The sequence below is a fragment of the Sorex fumeus genome, unplaced genomic scaffold (assembly GCF_029834395.1).
Source record: "Sorex fumeus unplaced genomic scaffold, SorFum_2.1 ptg000061l, whole genome shotgun sequence".
NCBI lineage: Eukaryota > Metazoa > Chordata > Mammalia > Eulipotyphla > Soricidae > Sorex > Sorex fumeus.
The window spans coordinates 41,657,646-41,677,821 of NW_026606118.1; the positions used below are offsets into that span (position 1 = coordinate 41,657,646).

At 39.1% G+C, this 20,176-nt stretch overlaps 1 protein-coding gene across 4 annotated transcripts in view; it reads right to left on the reverse strand.

Annotated features, from left to right (window-relative positions):
- Positions 1-1,422: 1,422 nt before the first annotated feature.
- LOC130034382 (sodium/potassium-transporting ATPase subunit beta-1-interacting protein 2) overlaps positions 1,423-20,176 on the reverse strand; it is a 211,010-nt gene continuing 192,256 nt past the window's right edge. The window contains exons 3-5 of one of the 4 annotated variants that reach the window (XM_056125888.1): positions 6,254-6,335; positions 2,853-2,898; positions 1,423-1,564 (exon numbers count right to left, since the gene is read on the reverse strand). In XM_056125888.1, coding sequence (XP_055981863.1) covers positions 2,895-2,898; positions 6,254-6,335 — 86 coding nt within the window. In that variant the 3' untranslated portion in view covers positions 1,423-1,564; positions 2,853-2,894. Of the gene's footprint in view, positions 1,565-2,852; positions 2,899-5,536; positions 5,626-6,249; positions 6,336-20,176 lie in introns of those variants that run through there. The other 3 variants (XM_056125885.1, XM_056125886.1, XM_056125887.1) reach the window with 3 other exon arrangements.

Here is a 20,176-nt window from a genome sequence, read left to right on the forward strand (position 1 = left end):
ATTAAAAATGTGCTAGCTAAAAAAATTTATTTTAGTGTATTAGGTGGATCCAAGGAAAAACATGACTCATCTGAGTTCCTGACAAGTCAGAGCTAATTATGTTTTCCACTAGTGAAAAGCAAATAATGCTTGAATATATAGAACAAAATTTCCTAGGAGTTTGGAATATTTCATAAACACATTGACCTACTATTAAGTTTCCAAAGGCATCTTGTTGCCAACTACATTAACAGCACAGTTTTTCTGCCACGATAATACAGGAGGATTTAAATACACTCTAACACACAACAGATCCCCCAAATACCACAAAGAGATTTCAAATATTTCACCAAGTTAACTATTGCTCCCCCCCACCCACCCAAAAAATAATCTCATATGCTGAAGTTAGGAAAAAAAGTTCACCTACATAGGGTCTTCAATTTGAATTAGATATAAAAGAGTAAACATAGCTAATACATATTCAGTTGGCCTCTGTTGATAGAAATCCACAGCTGTTTCTGTGTTAGTAAAAGACATTTGTAGATACTTATAAAAGCACCTAGAGTGCAATAAATAAAACCAGTGAGTTAAGCCATTTCTGCTCTGTTTCCAGTAGATTAATAAGTTTAGTAGATTAATAAATTTTATGTTGTCCTACCCAACTCCATCAGAAGACTATATTTAAGAATTCTAGAGATGACAATTATTGTTGTCCTTACTTCTCTCCCTCTCTCTCTCTCTCCCTCTTTTTGGCCACCATGGAGGCGCAATGGTAAAGCACTTTGCTGACAACTGGCAGTTTTCGTACATACGCATTGGAGCTGCTGAGCTATGCAGTCTTGTTCCTTGACACGAAACACACAGATTTGAACTCATTTGGAATTAATAGCAGTGTATTAGCCTAAAGGAAGTGAGTTGGGGATGTCTGCACTGAGTTTCTCAGGGGCACAACTTAGGTGGGTTAAGGCAAGTATGTACGGTCCGGCCTTTAGGGCAAACAACCTGCCATTTCGCACTTGGGCTACAAGGTCATCACGGCATGTTTTGTTTGTTTTGCAATTGCATTGCCTACAGAGCTGTGGTGCTATCAAGACGTACGTGCTGAAGACAGGGCTCTCCCGCTAAAGTGGCCCGGATGACTTGGCAGCTCACAGCTGGGCTGCGGAGGAGTTAGTAATGACCAGCAGAGGGCACCAACACGTCTCCTTAGGAACTTTCCAAAGAACCTGGAGGAAAGAAGCGCGCTTTCAGGAAATCCGAGAGGGGCGTGTCCTGGCTCCTGCATTTTTCTTTTTCTTTTTTTTTTTTTAATCTGTTTCAGTTAGAAACAAGAGGGCAAGTGTAATTGGTGTGTGTTTGTGTGCGCCCGTGGACGTGGCATGTATGCCCGTGTGTGTGTGTGTGTGTGTGTGTGTGTGTGTGTGTGTGTGTGTGTGTAAACTTTAGGCTTGTTTTGTTCAAATATATATATGTATTCCAACTCAGTTGCTTTTATACTTCACAAAATGCAGGAGGCCATTGTAGGAAACAAGTTCTTTGAAAAGTCCAGGAGCTGACATAATGAAGCCATCTGTATTATTTTGACCTGAGAAGGAGAGGTGGGGGAGGGGGGGGGGAGAGAGAGACAGAGAGACAGAGACAGAGACAGAGACAGAGAAAGGTTTAATAATCAAGTACCATATCTCAACTCTCTGAAAAAGCAACCCCTCCCCTCAACTCAAATGTCCAAATTTCCAAACTGTATTTTAAAAAGACAATTTCTCTCTCTTTTTCTTTTTTCTTAGCGCAGTTTCCTGGATAAAGAGGCTGCTTAGAGTAATTTAAAATCCATTTTCTGGGGATAAATTATGTCTTGCTGTATGAGTTGGTTGCCAAAGAATGCAATGTTTTCAAATGTCTAATATACCATGAGCTCTTCGCACAGTTTGTACTGCAGGGAGCCCAAACAGATCTCTGCTTATTACAGCACATAAATCAGCAGTAGCAAAAGCAGCTACTTTGTTGGAAAATTAACCTGTAGACACGGGAGTGTTTTTGTATGACTATTTTAGAGCTATTACTTGTCTCAAAGGAGGTAACTAAACTACCAGAAAAAAAAGTTAATGAAAACCTTTCCTTTCACTTGGATAATTTGAAGAATTTCAGGTAGATGACATCCACCCAATTTAACTAAAAGAAAAGAGAAGAGGACTGTCTGTTCATCGACTGAAACTGAGACAAAACCATGAATGGAAGTTGGTTATGATGGTGTTTTCAAAATTTGGCCCAGGTTATTAGTCATAGTAGGTTTAGCTGAGTATAATGGAAGTCCCACAACTAAAACCATGCATTACTTTTAAGCATTTTCTTTCCTTGGAAGGAGCAGCTTTTATTTCCAGTTGCTATATAATATTGTTGTATTGCTTGGACTGGCCTATGATGCTAACTTATGCTTAACTCTATGAGATGTTTGTGGCAGTTAACAGGAAAGGGTGAACCCCACAGGACATTAACATAGGAGATGTTTGGATTTCTGCCTCTCAGTAGGGCAAAAAGTTTGCGAGTGAGACAATTTTGTTTTTTCACAGGACTTGAGTAGGAATTAGCTCTCAGATGACTGATTTTGAGGGTTACAGAGTTGAAAAAAAAACCTTCCTTCAACACTACAGCAAGAAAAATCAACCGGAAATAAAAAGACAGCATAAGGGGGGTGGAGAGGAGGGCAGGCAATGTGGTAGTATGGCAGACAAGTTAGTGTAGAAAAGTACAATTAAATAGATTAAAAATCAGGGACTATTAGACCAGAGAAAATGCACAGTCCATCTAATAATTTGGTAAAGACACTGGATTAAAGGATCAGGGAAACTGGTTGATAATGGGACTGTGTAACTAACCAGTGCTTTGACATTTCTCTTCCTTTTTCTGGCTCAGTTTCCTCATCTGTAAAATAAAATCACAGTGTGATTTGAGGTCCTTTAAGGATGTTTTGTGGAAGAGATAGTGTAGTATTTGATTAGTGATTTGTTACATACCTTGAGCATTTCTAGTTTTTAAATTTTTAATTTCATGAAATACTTATTTCATGAGCATGAGACTTGAAAATTCATATCATTTTAATATTCTCAGACAGTTGGCGAACTTTATTTGGAGGAGATTTATTTTTTTGACCATACATGGCAGTGCTCAGGTTTTACTCCCACCTCTGCACTGAGTGATCACTCCTGGCAAGACTCAGAGGACGTTATGTGGCACATAAGGAACAAACCCGGGTTGGGCTTGTGTAAGGCAAGTGTCCTACATGCTGTACTATTGCTCTGGCATAGGAGAACACTTTTGATGCTTTGGGTTTGACCAATAAAATATTCTTATTAAGTCATAGGACATTTTATCTTCAAATTTAATGCTGGATGCTTTATCTTTAAAGAATTTAAAATCAATTTAAATTTATTTAATTGACAAATTAAATTTAACAAATTAACAAATTAAAATTAGTAAACCTGCAAACTGCCCTCTTTAAAGACATTAGAATTACAAGTACCCAAACTGAAATAATATATTTTACTCTTTATGATTAGGGCTGGAGCGATAGCACAGCGGGTAGGGCGTCTGCCTTGCACGTAGCCAACATGGCCGACCCGAGTTCGTTTCCTCCGCCCCTCTCGGAGAGCCCGGCAAGCTACCGAGAGTGTTCGATATGCCAGACACAGTAACAACAAAGTCTCCAATGGAGACGTTACTGGGCCCGCTCGAGCAAATCGATGATCAACCCGAGGGCCTTTACTTTTACTTTACTTATTCTCAGGTTATTATGATAGCCGGTTCTTACATATTAGACAAAATAATTTATTATTCATTCATAATATTTATTGATCATCCATATTGACCAATACAATGAAATGTTATGCTATTTAAATGTTATGTGGAATTGCGCAATCAAGCAATTGCAAACTTCACAGAAATTATGACCTATAGCTTAGCACAAAATTATTATTACTTGTTACTTGCATTGATACAATTATGTGACAAATTATAGAGAAAACAATTTAAGAGTGAATTAAGTGTGTATTGGTTTTTAACATGATAAGTATTTTCTTGAATAATACTGACTAATGTAAGTAAGCATTGTTTCTAATAATAAATTGTATGTTTTACATCCCCTATTTCATATATGTTCAGAAAAAACAAAGCTTGTTACCATCTCTATTTTGCAGATGAGGAAAGTTATATATGATGAGAATAAAGAGCTATTCAAATAAAGTAATGACCAAAGTCATGAAAGAATTTTATCAGTCTGCATTAGGTCATCTTAGACACATTTCTATACTGTCTGCCTTTAGTGTATCATATAATATTTTAGATGAGATTGTTACTGTATTGAGAAGAGTAAAATATTCAAATTATTTATCATTCTGTCTTAAAAACCTACCAAGTCTTTCTTGAAGGATAGGCAAGTACAGTATTAAAAAATCAGCACAGGGTAGATTTTTTTTAAAAAAAGAGAACTATTCAAAGAAAAGAAATTAAGAAATATTTGTGAATTAAATGTATTTTAAGACAAAATTTGGAGGCTGATGGAGTTTAAAAGAGAGGAATTTTAAAGGCTAAAAATTTAATTTGGAAAAAAAATGCTAAGGAAGTTATCAGGCAATCATGCTTTCAACAACCTATAAACATTAGGAAGACGGGGCCACTTTTTATTCTTTTATTACACTTTGATTCTTTATGACATCTTCCTAGTGTCATTCATTGATTGGGAATATGGTTGGGAATAAAATAATTAAGAGCAGAAGGGTAATATTTATTTTAATTTTCTTAAATTCTTGGGCCATGCCTGGTTGTGCTCAGGACTTACTTCTGGCTATATGCTCAGGGCTCACTTTTGGTGATGCTTGAGGGAGCATATGCAGTGCAAGGGATAGATCAAGGGTCAACCATGTGCGAGGCAAGTGCTATTTTCTCCATCCTGGAGAAGAGGTAATATTTTAATATAACATAGTGTCTCTTAGAGTAGACTTAGTAGGCGAGAATAAAGAATTTGGACTGTTTTCATTAGGTAATAGGGAGTCATTCATAGATTGGGGCAGGGAAGAAAATTATCAGAGTGGTGCCTTGGGAAGGTTAATTTGGCAGCCACTAATAAGATAGCATAAGGGTCTAGGAAATCAGAAAACTTAAAAGATAACAGGTCATGAATACCTAAATTAGGGCAGTTGTTTTGGAGATGTAAAAGAGGGAATGTGATGTATTGTTTACATAGTGAATTCTCTGTACAAAATGTATTATTTATTGATTTCCTATTTGACAACTGGTTTTAGCAAGTGCTTTCAGGTAACTACAAGGAACACAAAGAGAAATGCAGGCATAATGCACAGATCACTCTCTTTTAAAGAAAAGCTTAAAAGGGATGTCTAAAGATTACTTTAATCTCTTTGTAGGAGAAATACTCTTAAAATCCATTTATCATCCTATTCAACTAACAATATTAAAAAGTAAAATGATTCAATGGTGGAGGACAACGAAGACAAACACATATCTTCAAAGAGAGAAGCTCACATTTCAAAATGAATTGGAATCTTACTTTCTATTTTGATCTTCGCTTGCAATTCAGCATATCACTTGATGCTGATATATAGAATTTGTTATCAGTTGTTATCCAAGGGAATTTGCCTAAACACAGATATAAAAATCAGGCTCTGATTGTATGTCTGCTCTTTTGAGTTCTAGAGTTAAGGGTCTGAAAATTTTCAGTATTAAAATTCTGATTTTTAGTTTTACTTTTCATATTAAATATTATAGATAGAGTATATTGCTAATGTTTATAATTTTAAAAACATTATATAGGACTAAGGTGATAATGAACATTTATCATCTGAATGAGAACACTTTGAGAGTAGAAGGGCATACGGTAATAACTAGACTAGGGCAACCAGTGTAAATTGAGACTATCTTTGAACACCATAACATATGGTCATGGTTATCTATAGCTACATACAACAATTTAAAATGATACATCACCTTCAAAATATACTACATTGTGGGAATTCAAATTACATTATGTAAGCTTTTGATCTCTGAATTGACTCAGAGTTGTAAGACTCATGGTCATTCTAGAGATGGTGTTTCTGATAAGTTAAATTTAAAAATCATGAAGAGAATATTATTTGAATTAGTCAATTCAAGATAATACTAATTGATATGAAACAATTGGAGAATATAATTGAAGGAAAGTTGCATGCCATCTATTTTGTCTGAATCATTTTTCAGCACGGCAGAAGAATATTTCCAAAGTACTTACATGTACATAGGCTGAAGTTGTAAATGAGATGTCTTCTGAGGGCCCTGATAGCCATAAGAGTCAAAGCCACCTATGAAATCAACTGAAAAAGGGACAATTACATTCATTAGTCAACTCTTCAGAAGAGAGAACCATTTATGATCCAAATCTTACACAGATGATCAATATAAACCTTTAAAAATACTTTAGTAAGTCAAAAATGCCAATATTTGGAGGTAAAAATATTACTTCCTTCAGAGTAGTGCTTTTCTACTCTCCAATACCTCATCTCATATTTAATGACTGCTTTGAAAGTATCAGTACATTTGGGAGAAGTTACATACTTTTCACTCTCAAGCGACCAAGACCAACCGGAATAGTAAAAATCACTTGAACATTAAAGACACGACATGTTTGTTTGTTTGTTTTTGACTGGTATGCATATTTTCTGTAACATGTTAAAGAAAAGGAAAAATCATCACTCAAGCACAAATATCTATCAGCAACTTTAGAACTGCTAATGTTATCTATGATGATTGTCAAGTACAAGGAGTTATGTACAGTTCATGAAAATGAACCCAACACAGCTGTCCCTGCCATTGTGCACTTTAGTATCTGAAATACAGAATTAGAAATAAAGATGTGGAACACAGCATTGCCACACAGTGAAATGCAAAACACACCTAGATATTTAAGGTAAAAGAAAACATAACAAGAGCCAGTGTGGCAGATTTTATTTTCCAAACGATTGCAACAATATAGGATTAGGTATGTGCTTCTGTTGTTACCTTTGATATTCCTTTCCATTTTTTGCATCAGGTCATTGTTCTTTCCTGTGACTCTGACAGAACTTTGTGACCTTTTTGACCAGTAGAATATGAAAGTGATACTATGTGACTTTCAGGGTTAGATCCTGAGAAAGTGATACACATTCCTTTTGCTCTTTTGGGCTGTGTTCTCCTAAAAAAATAGCCATTCCCTCCCCCTCACCCCATTAGAAAGCCCCAAACCAGCTGACACAGTGATACCAGTGGGGAATTCAAGGATCTGTATTTTGACTGAAAGCAAGCTGAGGTTCTTGATGATAAAGAGCATTGACGTTCAGATATAGAGAAGAAACTCCCTGATATTCCAGCTTTCAATTGTCAGATCATCCCAGACTTAGTTTTCCTTGTTGAAGTCTCTGACATTAGGAAACATAAAAAGTCTTCTCCTGTCTGAGTTCTTAACCCACTAAATCCATAATTTAAAAAAAAAGTCATTTTATACCCCTAAATTTTGGCAGCAATAGTAGCTGGAATATATAATAACATTGTGAAACACTTTTATTTTTCTCTTTGTTCCTAAATATGAAGGTTGTATGTGGGGGATCAAAGAGGCAAGACAGCAAAGGCTGATAATATGGATGAAGGAGAAGAATGGGAAATAGATATTGAATTAAAATGCATTAGGATAGTCTTACTTTTTCTACTATCTTATTATGCTGGCTTAGCTTTGACAATTGTTTGTCCTATTTTCAATATTCTAAGTGCTGCAGGAAGAAATGAGAGGAAAATGTGAAGTAACATAAAGTTTACTTAAAAAAATAGTTCTTTTTAGGCTCACAGAAAAGTTGAGTAGAAAATATAGAGAGGGGGTATGGTGCTGCCTACCAGGCCATCCTGTACCTTAGGGGTCAGTGCATCAGCAGCCTGATGGTGCGTTCAGGCTTCCTAATACCCCAAAATTGTCGCTGTGCCTCTGGCTAGATACCAACAACTTGGGACCAAGTTTTTTGAGAAATTAAATGGCCAAAAGTTAGGCACACCCACAAACCACCTCCAGCTCAGCTATTTATCAGCCTTGCTTTTGAGATCCATAAATAAATCTTAAAGAGGTCATAAGCAAGCCATTTAGGCGCATTAATGGCCATGACTCAGAGACTCACAAATGAGTCTCAGAACACAGCAGTACGTTACAGAGATGTCTCACCACCCTGTGCCAGCCACTTCAGAGAGGGGCAGGTGTGTCTACCTGCCTCAAATGAACCCCAGCAGCCGCAAAATTCCAGAACCCAATCACCGCCACACTCATAGCAGACCTTCAAGGCTTATTCTGAGACCCCCAAGCATGAGAATGAACCCGATGAAAAACCCAGGTATGTGGAACCAGTGACTGAAAAATCCAGGCTTCACAGAGTAGGGAATAGGCAACCTCTCCCTTTCTTCCTGCCCTTTTGGTTCCTGCCAGTCACATCCAGGAACTAATTTTGGGCACCATTTAAGCACATTAAGAGCCATGATTCAGAGACTCACAAATGAATTTCAGAAGAGAGCAACATGCTGCAGAGATGCCTCCAGACTTCGAGTATTTAAAAATTTTAGAATTCTAGGAGTGTATGGCCACCTCATAGTATTCATGGGAAGCAGTACAAAATAAATTATTTAGCATCTGCCTAAGGGGCAGGCTGGGGTGGTGGTGAGAAGATTCAAAATAATGGTGGTGGGAAGGTGCATTGGTGGTGGGATTGGCATTGAAATATTGAAAGTAAATAACTTTATGAAAAATTAAAAAAAATTTAAATTAAAAAAACTAATGCAGAGTTCATGCCTGCTTCAATCAGCCTAATCAGTGGCTGAACTTCTACATAAAAAAGTACAGAGATTTATTATATATTCTGTTCACACACATAGCATGTTCCCTACATTCTACATCAAACTTGTGTATTTGTCATAATACATGAACCTACACAGACATCACGGTCACGGTCACGGTCCTCCCGTTGTTCATTGATTTGCTCGAGCGGGCCCAGTAACGTCTCCATCGTGAGACTTGTTGTTACTGTGTTTGGCATATCCAATACGTCACGGGGAGCTTGCCAGGCTTTGCGTGCGGGCGAGATACTCTCGGTAGCTTGCTGGGCTCTCTGAGTGGGGTGGAGGAAATGAACTCGGGTCGGCCATGTTGGCCGCTTAAATTTCAGAATATACCTTAAGTTTACCTCTTAGAGTTTTATATTCTCAGGATTTTGACAGCTTCCTTCCTTCCTTCCTTCCTTCCTTCCTTCCTTCCTTCCTTCCTTCCTTCCTTCCTTCCTTCCTTCCTCCCTCCCTCCCTCCCTCCTTCCCTTCCTTCCTTCCTTCCTTCCTTCCTTCCTTCCTTCCTCCCTTTCTTCTTTCCCTCTTTCCCTCATTCTTCCATAGACTTATTAAGTACTGTATTGTCTTTATTAAAATGTATCATAAAATATATTGTTAATATTTTATATAATTTATTATAGAAGTTCAAAGCATAGATTCGGCCTTCTGGAACTGTGAGTTGCCATGGATGATTTTGATTGACATGATGAACTCAGACAGTCTCTCACCCTGTTCGTTCCATTCTACGCCCTGGGTCCTGATGTGGAGTTCTTTGGGTGATTTTCTCGGTCCTATATTGGCATTAAAATCACCGACAACGATCTTGTAGAAGGTGTGGTCTTCTTTATAGAACTTCTCCAGCTCCAAGTAGAATTTCTCAATTTCTTCTTCATCATAGTTGGATGTTGGTGTGTAGAGGATGGAGATAGAAACTTCTGGCAGTGAGCCACATTTATTCAAGCATAAGCATCTGATTTGGCATGTTAGGCATTCGAATGAATCAATGCTCATGGCCAAGTTCATGTTGATGAAGACACCAACATCACTGACGCCTCTTTTGTAGCATGTTCTGAGGAATAGTTCTTCTCCAGTGTCAAAAGTGGTGTGATGTGGTTGATGCCTTCTCGTCTCGGTTAGACCAATGATGTCGTACTTGATTTTCTGCGCTTGCACCATCAGGTCCTCGATGGATGCATGTGATGCAAGCATACGTGCATTGAAAGTACAGACAGTCATTTTTGTCCTTCTTCGTATTGGCAGCCTAGTTCGGCCCTGAGATTTTATCAGCCTCTTCTTGCTCATCCTTCTTAATGCAGAGGGATGTAGGCTTTTAGGGAGGTTTCTATTTACCCTTATAGGTGTTCCCATGGTTCACACCATATTTGACCCCCCATCAAATATGGTGTGGTACTCTTTGAAGATGGGTATTAAGTGTCTTATGATGTGTCCAAAAAGCAGCCAGGAGTGTGGCGGTGGCTGGGTAGTGGAGGTAGTAGAGGTAGTGGGGGTCGGCCAATGAGGTATTTATCTGGCACCGCCAGGGTGGGGCTTCTGGGTGTGATCCCTGGGTCGCCTGAGATTGGTGGAAGCAGGCAGAGGATCTCTGTTTCTGGGTCCTGTTATGTGTCCAGCCCATCTGATTTTCAAAGCCTTGGCAAACAAGACAGCATCCCTGATTCTTGACAATTGACGAAGGTTGGAACTCCAGATTCTTTCTCTCATTTGAGTGAAGCAGGTTACTCCAAGCATAGCTCTTTCGATTCCTCTTTGGGAGACCTGAATAGCGTTCTCATCCTGTTTTTGTGGGCCCAGCTCTCTGAGGCAGATGTTAATGGAGGAAGAAAAGTGCCGGAGGTTCTTTGTCCTCTTAGCTATTTCTTCGATGCTCTTGAAGGCATTCCAAGCTGTTCTCTTCCTCCTGTGCAACTCAGGTGCCAGTCATTCATCATGTTGACTTCTCGACCTAGGTACACATAACTGCTGTATTCTGGATGTTCGTCCCATTGAGAGCGAATGGAATGTCAAAAACGAGAATGTTTCTCATAAACATTGTCTGAGATTCATCTGTAGTCTGACTTTTCCACACTCACGGTCAAAGTCGGCCAGCATTTGTGCTCCTTGGCTAATGTTTGGTGTTATTAGAATGTTGTCATCAGCAAAGTGGAGCTGGTGTAGTTGCCGACTGTCTATCTTCACTCCCATTCCTTCCCATTCCAGTCATCACATGACTTTCTCGAGGGTGGCACTGAAGAGTTTCAGTGAAATGGTATCACCCTGCTCAACCCCTCTCTTGACATCAATGATCACCTCCCTGTAGAATGGTAGATCCTGGTAGTGAATCCGCACTACAGCTCAGGGAGGATCCTGATGTATTGACTTTGAATGCTCTGTTTGGCTAGGGCCTCTATGAATGCTTTAGTCTCAACAGAATCAAAGGCCTTCTTTAAATCAATGAATATTAGACAGAGTGGCATCTTGAACTCCCGAGAAACCTCAATGAGCTTGGTTATTGTGTGGATATGGTTGATTGTGCTGAATCCTTTTTGGAAACCAGCTTGCTCGCATGGTTTTCCTTCATCTAGTGTTCTGTGTTCAGTAAATACAATGGGTCTCATTCCCCTGACCCTGAAAGAGCCACCAATACAGCAGCATTAAGAAGGATGGGGAAGGTGAGGCTAATAAAATTTCAGGGCTGAACTAGGCTGCCAAAATGAAGGAGGACAAAAATGACTGTCTGTACTTTCAATGCACATATGCTGGCATCGGGATGCAAGGATTCAACTGATGCAAGGATAAAATAAGGAATGGGGTTCCCTAGAAAATTTTTATATTATTAAAAATAATTAGTCTAAAGTCATGAAATGTAGGAGAAGTGAGACAGTGTAGACAAAAGTTTCTTAATTTGAAACAAAGATGGAACTATTGGTGGTGGGAAATATACACTGGTTTGAACACTATATGACTGTTTGAACACTATATGACTATTTGAACTATTTGAACTATTTGACTATTTGACTATTTGAACTATTAACACTATATGACTATTTGAACACTATATGAACACTATATGTTTGAGCACTATATGACTGAAATCCAATCATGAACAACTTTGTAACTGTATATGTCACCATGATTCAGTAATTAAAAAAAGATAAATTTAGCACAGTGGGTAGGGCGTTCGCCTTACAAGCGGCCAACATGGCCGACCCGAGTTCGATTCCTCCGCCCCTCTCGGAGAGCCCGGCAAGCTACCGAGAGTATTCGATATGCCAGACACAGTAACAACAAAGTCTCCAATGGAGACGTTACTGGGCCCGCTCGAGCAAATCGACGATCAACGGGAGGGCCTTTACCTTTTACCTTACCTTATCTTGAATTCATGTTAACTGACTTTCTTACATTTGAATATTAGCTAGTATAAAAGGTACTGGAAGACCTATAGAGTTCTTGAATGAGGACTCTAAAGTTTGCATTTTGAGAAAATATTATTTATTGCTGAATTAAAGGCAACTTTCCAAAGAGATATTCACAGTGTTTAATTTTCTTAATATGAGATTCTTCTCCCAAAAGGCTGGTTTTTATCTTTGTGCCCAAGAAGAGGTGGATAAGAGTGGATTAAGTTTAAAGCAGATGTAATAGTTAGGTGCCTTCTACTGAGAGTGAGATCCAAGTCAAACTCAGGCTAATAGTGTTGTTGCTGTTATTATTTTAAAATATTTCTTTAGATTATTTCCCGGGGCTTGAGCTGGATAGTAATTCAAACAAATAAAGTCCAGGTGCTAACTATAATTCAAAGAGAACAAAAAAATAACCTGAAGAAACTAAGCTTAATCTTCAAGTCCAATGGATTGAATCTGAACCAGAATAAGTCCAAGGACAAAGTATTTCGACAACATGAAGGAGGAACTGAGGGATGTCTGCAACACGTACTAGAGATAGAACTTGTATTGTCTAGGAGATTGTTCTGATTATTCACTATCTTCTTATCCATCTCCTGTGTAGTGGGTGAGTTGATAGAGCTGTTTTACAAGTTCCCATGGGGAAGGATAACACAAGCTCTGATGGAGGGATTGCAGTTAAACTGTTCTGATCTCACTGATCTTTTTTTTTTTTTCTTTTTGGGTCACACCCAGCGATGCACAGGGGTTACTCCTGGCTCTGCACTCAGGAATTACCCCTGGCGGTGTTTGGGGGACCATATGGGATGCTTGGAATTGAACCCCAGTGCAAGGCAAATGTCCTACTCGCTGAGCTATTGCTCCAGCCACTCCCTCTGATCTTTTTAATCAGTCATGTTCTGAGGAGATTTGAACAGGAGTTATTCAGAACAAGACGAGACAAAATAAGGCTCTGTATGTAGCCAGGATAGATTGTCACCATTTCAGTCATGAGGGAGTATTCAAATTAAAACCAGAATCAAGGGAGTATTATTTTGTAGTTTATTTTGTACACAGTCTGAGTTCCCACTAAGAAAATTTTGTAGCATCAGTTTCCACAAGCATCTTTTCATGGAAATTGTTTGAATGTCTTCCTAATAAAAACCAAATAGTAATAAACCGGATCTGAAAAACCACTATAATTAAGATTGTGGTGGTAGCACTGGTTGCTTGCACCTTTTACAAAGTGTTGCCTTAAGTACATCTGAAGCTCTTTGGGGGTATTATTTGGTGGAAAACAGAGGTAAAAGAAATGATTTCTTTCTCCAAAAATTAAATTATTGGAATAGCTTCCATTTTCACAAAAAAAATCACAAATCATCCTGTTATTCGTCGATTGCCTCGAGCAGGCCCCAGTAACGTCTCTTTCATCCTAGCCCTGAGATTATATTCAAGGCTCTTTAGGAGAATGAGACCCATCATTGTTACTGGTATTTGGCATATTGGGTACGCCACGGGGAGTTTGCCAGACTCTGCCGTGTGGGCAGGCTACATTTGATAGCCTGCCAGTTTGTCCAAAGTAGGAATGACATAATAAGATGTCATAATAAGATGTCGCGTGGCCGCGAATGCCAGTACCGAGTAGGCTTGGAGATCTCGGCCCCGGAACCCGCGTGGCTTTGTCCCTCTGCCAGTACCTTCATGTGTGCGTAGAGTGGTCTCAGCATGGTGGTGGCTGGTCCTGGAGGTCTTCAGCTGCCAGAGCCCTGGTCAGGGCGGGGAGGAAAGCTCAACCCGCTCCCCTCCAAGGGGCCCCAGTGAGGACAGCCAGGCGCGGGGGCAGGAGACTGCACTGTTCTCTTCTGGTAGCTTATATTTTAAGAATACGTTATACTTATTTAGTTTCTTTGTCTAATGATATTTTATTTTTAAGGTTCTATAGAGGCTAATACATACTTGTACATTTTTTCTGAGCAACAGTGCTCATAAAATATCTGACAAGTCTTCTCAGAGAAAATGCAATAGGTTCTACATGTTTGCATCATAACTCATGTCTGTATTTTAAAGTATTCCCTTTATCAATCGTGAATCTTTTTGATTCCTAAAAATGAAAATAAAATAAATTTCCAAGCACTGCAAAAATGCTAAACAGTTTCCAAAGCCCATTAAGTAATAATCACTTTGGTCCACAACATTGCTGTGGGTTATCAAAAATAATTATCTTCATTTTATAGATAAATGCCGATTTACTTCACATAACTATTGAAGATAGACGAGAAGCCAGACATTAAATTTTCATTATTTTTAGGGTAAAAATAGATTTCTGCTTTTCATTATTGTCATTCAGTAAACTCCTTGAAGATTATAAAAGTGTTCGCATCACATTTTTGACTAAGAATAAAATCGTTATACTTTTGTTTTCTCTTTATGTTATTCATTTAATAGAGTTATTTGAGTTCCAAGTCGTCTTCTATTGATTGTACATGGTCTCTTTGGTAATGCTCCTCAGCATTTTTTCCTCTGCTCTTTCTAGAAAATTTGTTTCATTCTACTCACATCTCTAACATAATATTCTAGGAATGTTCAATTTTAATCCAGTGTTAAAGCAAAAACCATCAGTGCTGGGTTTGACAGTGATGGTTATGAATGAGATACCTTGTCTCCTTAAGAGGTGATAAGGTGTGTGTCCTTCAAGGCTTAGTACATTTCCTTTGTGTCTGATAACATATTCAGGATACCATATAAACATTTATGCAGTTCTTTCTTCCTTGAGAAGAAAGCGCTTATTTATATTCAGTTCCATCTTGTGTAACTCTGATCACACTAATGTTTTTCAAGTAAGACGAGATGTTGTCTTTATACCCACTAGGTGTATTGTTTATTTTATTTCAGTGCATATCAGAAAATGTGAAAGACAGCAGATCTATTGAAGGTCTGAATTGTAATTAATAGGATGAGAAAGGAGAAGTGACAATAGGTACAAGTTATGTGGAGAAAAAGGTAGAAAACTTAGGACAGAGCAAACTGCCCAATTTGAGGGAAGCAATCAAAGGGCAAGATTCAAAGCTGATTATTAGATATGTTGCCCTTATGAGAGCAAAAGGAAGTCGGGAGGGAGTTGGTATTGGCTTCATTTTGGAAATGAAGTATTTGAGTTGTACATAAATGTTGCAAGAGCCAGCAAACTGTTTGGGAGAGGAAAATGTAGCTGCAATCTGTATAAGACAAATTAGAACTTGCTGGAATATTTAGTGATATATTTTTTCTGTATTCAGCTCATTTTAACTGCAATGTGAATTTTATAAAACTACTTATTCCCTTGTCGATTTCAGCACTATAGTATAATCTTCATTAGATTTTTTCTTTATAACTGTTTGGCACAGTAGCTTCCAAATAGTAGAGAGATTGTGAAACTGTTCATATACATTTATTGAAGAAAATATAGAACTGGGGCTACAGTGATAGTACAGTGGGTAGGGCATTTGCCTTGCTTGTGACTGACCTGGGTTCAATCTCTGGCCTCCATATTGGTCCTCTGAGCACTGCCAGGAGTAATTCCTGAGTTCAGAGTCAGAGTAACCCCTAAGCATTGCTGGGTATGACCCCAAAATCTCCCCCCTCAAAAAAGGGCAGACAATTTCATATGTGTAGTATATATAATATTATACAATTTCACTCAGATACTGTAGCAGCATCATGCTGCATTCTACTGCTATATATGTGTGTGCAGAGAGTCGTCTCAGCATGGTGGTGGCTGGTCCTGGAGGTCTTTGGCTGCCGGAGCCCTGGTTGGGGCGGGGAGGAAAGCTCAGCCCGCTCCCCTCCAAGGGGCCCCGGCGGTGAGGACAGTCAGGCGCGGGGGCAGGAGACTGCACTGTTCTCTTCCGGGAGCTGGTTTTTATAGTCTCTGAGTCTTGGCCGCTGTTGGGATTACCGGCGCCAGGGGGCCAGTTGGTGGGTGTGACCCCCGCCTACTGGAATTTGGAGGATCTGGGTGGAAGATTCTCGGCCCAAATCCGAGTAGGCTTGGAGATCTCGACCCCAGAACCCGCGTGACTGTCCTCGATCGCTTGGAGGGGAGCGGGTTGAGCTTTCCTCCCTGCCCCGACCAGGGCTCGGGCAGCCAAAGACCTCCAGGATCAGCCACCAGCATGCTGAGACCACTCTCCACACACATGAAGGTACTGGCAGAGGGACAAAGTCACGTGGGTTCCGGGGCCGAGATCTCCAAGCCTACTCGGATTTGGGCCGAGATCTCCAAGCCTACTCGGATTTGGGACATCTTATTATGACATCTTATTATGTCATTCCTACTTTGGACAAACTGGCAGGATACCGAATGTAGCCTGCCCACACAGCAGAGTCTGGCAAACTCCCCGTGGCGTACCCAATATGCCAAATACCAGTAACAATGATGGGTCTCATTCTCCTAAAGAGCCTTGAATATAATCTCAGGACTAGGATGAAGGAGACGTTACTGGGGCCTGCTCGAGGCAATCAACAAAAAACAGGATGATTTGTGATATGTGTGTGCATGCCATACATATACACATATCATATATATGTATGTGATATATATGTATACATACATATATCATGTAGATAGATAACAATTGCAGTGTGATGTTGGTACAGTATCGGAGTGAAATTTGACTAGAGTTTTTATCATTTCCTCCATAAGGTCTTGAACAATAATAAAGATACTTTATAATAGATGAGACTATTTGTGCTGCCTATGTCCTGTGAGATAAGAGGAACATTTCAGTATCACAGCTAAGAAGCCATTGTTGTAGTCTCTAGGGCCTGAAGGCATGGAAGGAAAGTAACTGAGATGTCATTCAGCATCAGAATGACAATGGTGAGAGGGTCATTCAATGATGAGTGTTATTAATCATTGCAAATGCTGATAATCAGAAGAAAAACATTGTTCTTCTAGTCAGCGCAGAGCAGAGCATCCTAAACACAGATACACAATTGAGAAGAAGGTGACAGAATAAATTTGTACTTGCAGATGTTTGTCTTTCGTCCTATGAATACAATGCAGGCATGCTATCATTTTCTTTGCAATTGTTACAGTATTTTCTTTGCCTTAGTTTTCCTATCTATGACAAGGGTATGTTGACACATACTGACCTATTGGGGCACAAGGAGGTATAATTATTTTAAATGAGTAAAGCATCATATTCGTTTAATAACTATCATTAAATGACATTAATAAGCATGGAATTTAGAACTCAGTAAGTTGGAGAAAAATGCTTTTTGAATAAATATTCTTTGCTAAAATATATTTCCTGCTGTAAATTTCACTTTTATTTAATCCTTCTAATCATGTACACTGTGTTAAGCAATTGTAAGACTGCCTTTTAACTACACACTGGCAGTGGCGTATTGTAATACACAATCATACCTTGGTTTTAATCACAAAGCTACCAGTCAACATCCTCCCTTTTGGAGACAGTGTTGAAAAAGTCATGAAGGGAAATTTTAAAAGGCAGTTCTCAGAAAGCTAAGAATAAATATTTAGAAGAACTCACTAAAGACATTAGAAACTTGCGTGGGCCTACGAAAATGGAGGATGTAAACATTACCTCAGTAGGTAAGAGTGTCAAGGGCACTTATATCCAGCTGCACAAAAGGAACTAAGATCATAACCAAGCAAAAGTCAAATTCATAAACAGATCTACTTTTCACCTATGCAGACTTATTTGATACCAGCAATTCAGCTATGAGGTCTGGGCTAAAAACCCTGAGTGAACTTTGTGCTGCTTATTTTTCTGAGTAGGAAAACATAATTCTGTGGAGAGGTACTTCGTCTTGTCATTGTCTGAAAGGTCACAAAGTGTTAGGCTATAGAGTGCTTTGGTTGAAAAATCACACACCTAGAATGAAATGAGGCTTATTAATTGAAATCACTACAGATGCTTCCCAGTCTGACCTTATTTAATAAATATATTTTCTCAAGGGGTCAGGGTTTTGGTTTCAATAAATCTCTCTTAGATCTACCAAAGGCAGATCTTTAATATTCTAAACTTGCTACACCAGATACATATGCTAATCAGTGAGAGTGAAAATCAATCATTAAAATGGCATCACAAGAAATCTTGTCTTCTCCCTCCCCCTTCAGTTAGAACTTGTTCAAGTAAGCACTTTACCCTTTAGATTCTAAAAACTATTTAAGAATGATGGGGTTGGAGAGATACTACAGCAAGTAAGATTCTTGCCTTGCAATAGGCAGACCCTACATTTGATCTCTGCCACCACAAATAGTCCCCTGAATATAAACAATGATAAGCCCTGAGTTCAGAGCCAGGAGTTAGCTCTGAGCACTCCTGGGAATGCCCTATCCCCAAAACAACAACAACAAAACAAACAAAAAACTACACAACAACAACAACAACAAAACTACACAAGTTCCAAGTCCTATTTGAATCTTTTTTTTTTTTTTAAAGCCCTCACTACTGCTTCCTGCCAGTTTCAGAGGCAATTCTTAGATGAGACTGGGAGAAGTACATTCTGAGGTCAGGACCTTGTGAAGATATAGTCACTAATTATCCAAGACTACCAAAGGACAAATCATGGGAGGTTGTAAAATAGGGAAAAGATGGAAGGCTCTTGAGTGAGGACATCTGGGCTCAGGTTGTGTCTTCACTTCTTTGTCTTATTTTTTTTTTTGAGCCACACCTGGTGGTGCTCAGGGTTTACTCCTGGGTCTACACTCAGGGATCTCTCCTGGTGGTGCATAGGGGACTAAAAGGGATATCAGGGATCAAACACAGGCTGGCTACATGTAAGACGAGTGCCCTACCCACTGTACTATGTGCTGACCATTATGTCTGCACTTCTTATCTGCATCTCACCCGGAAGCAGGTCACTGTTGCTCTGAGCCTTATTTCTGTCCTCTATGAATTGAGCATCACAAAACAGTTCCAGTGTTGCCCAGCTATCAAGAGATTTGTTTTGTATGTGATGCTTAGAGACGTGTATATGAAAGGCAAGGCTGTGTATAGATTTGGGATCTCATCTCTTCTTAAAAGAGATTTATACAAAGATAATGCTTTAAAGCAGTTTTCAAATAGCTAATTGAAGCATTTTGCTGAGAGAATGAGATATTTTCAAACCAGGAGAATAGGTAGTGAAAATGATCAAAAGGACAGGTTTTGTGTAGAAGACCACCAAGCTCTGTGAGCCTAAACAAAACACAGAAGGCATGATAGCACTAAATAGCAGATTAGATCTTTAGACAATCTAGTGACAAGTGTGAGACTAACAGTTATCACAAATTGACTACAAAGTAATCGAAGATTTGATAATTCCATTTCCCTTTGTGTTTTATCAAACTATATGAAGTAAATCTGTTTGTGCCTGCAAGAGGTGGTGGGTGGAAAACTGAGCACATTTGTGGAAGGAAGGTCACACTGGTGATGGGATTGGTGTTGGAACATTTAAGACCTGAAACAATTGTACTATGAACAACTTGGTAACCATAGTGTTATAGCACTGTAGCACTGTCCTCCCATTGTTCATTGATTTATTCCAGTGGGTACCAGTAACTTCTCCATTGTGAGACTTGTTACTGATTTTGCATATTGAATATGCCATGGGGAGCTTTCCAGGGTCTGCCCTGTGGGTGGGATACTCTCCGTAGCTTGACGGGCTCTCCAAGAGGGATGAAGGAATTGAACCCTGGTTGGCCACATGCAAGGCAAACGCCCTACCCACTGTGCTATTGCTCCAGCCATGGTGTTATAATAAAAAAAAATTTTAAAGGAGAGTTTTTTGGTGTGTTTTGTTTCTGTGATTTTTGGCAGGAGGCATAAGCATTGCTAAGGATTATATAACTACTCCTAATGCTGCTTGGCCAACCAATTCAATGAGAGGTTACTGTGAGAATGGGGTACCACTGTGGTTCCTCATGCTCCTATACTATCTCCCATTGAAAGATAAATTTT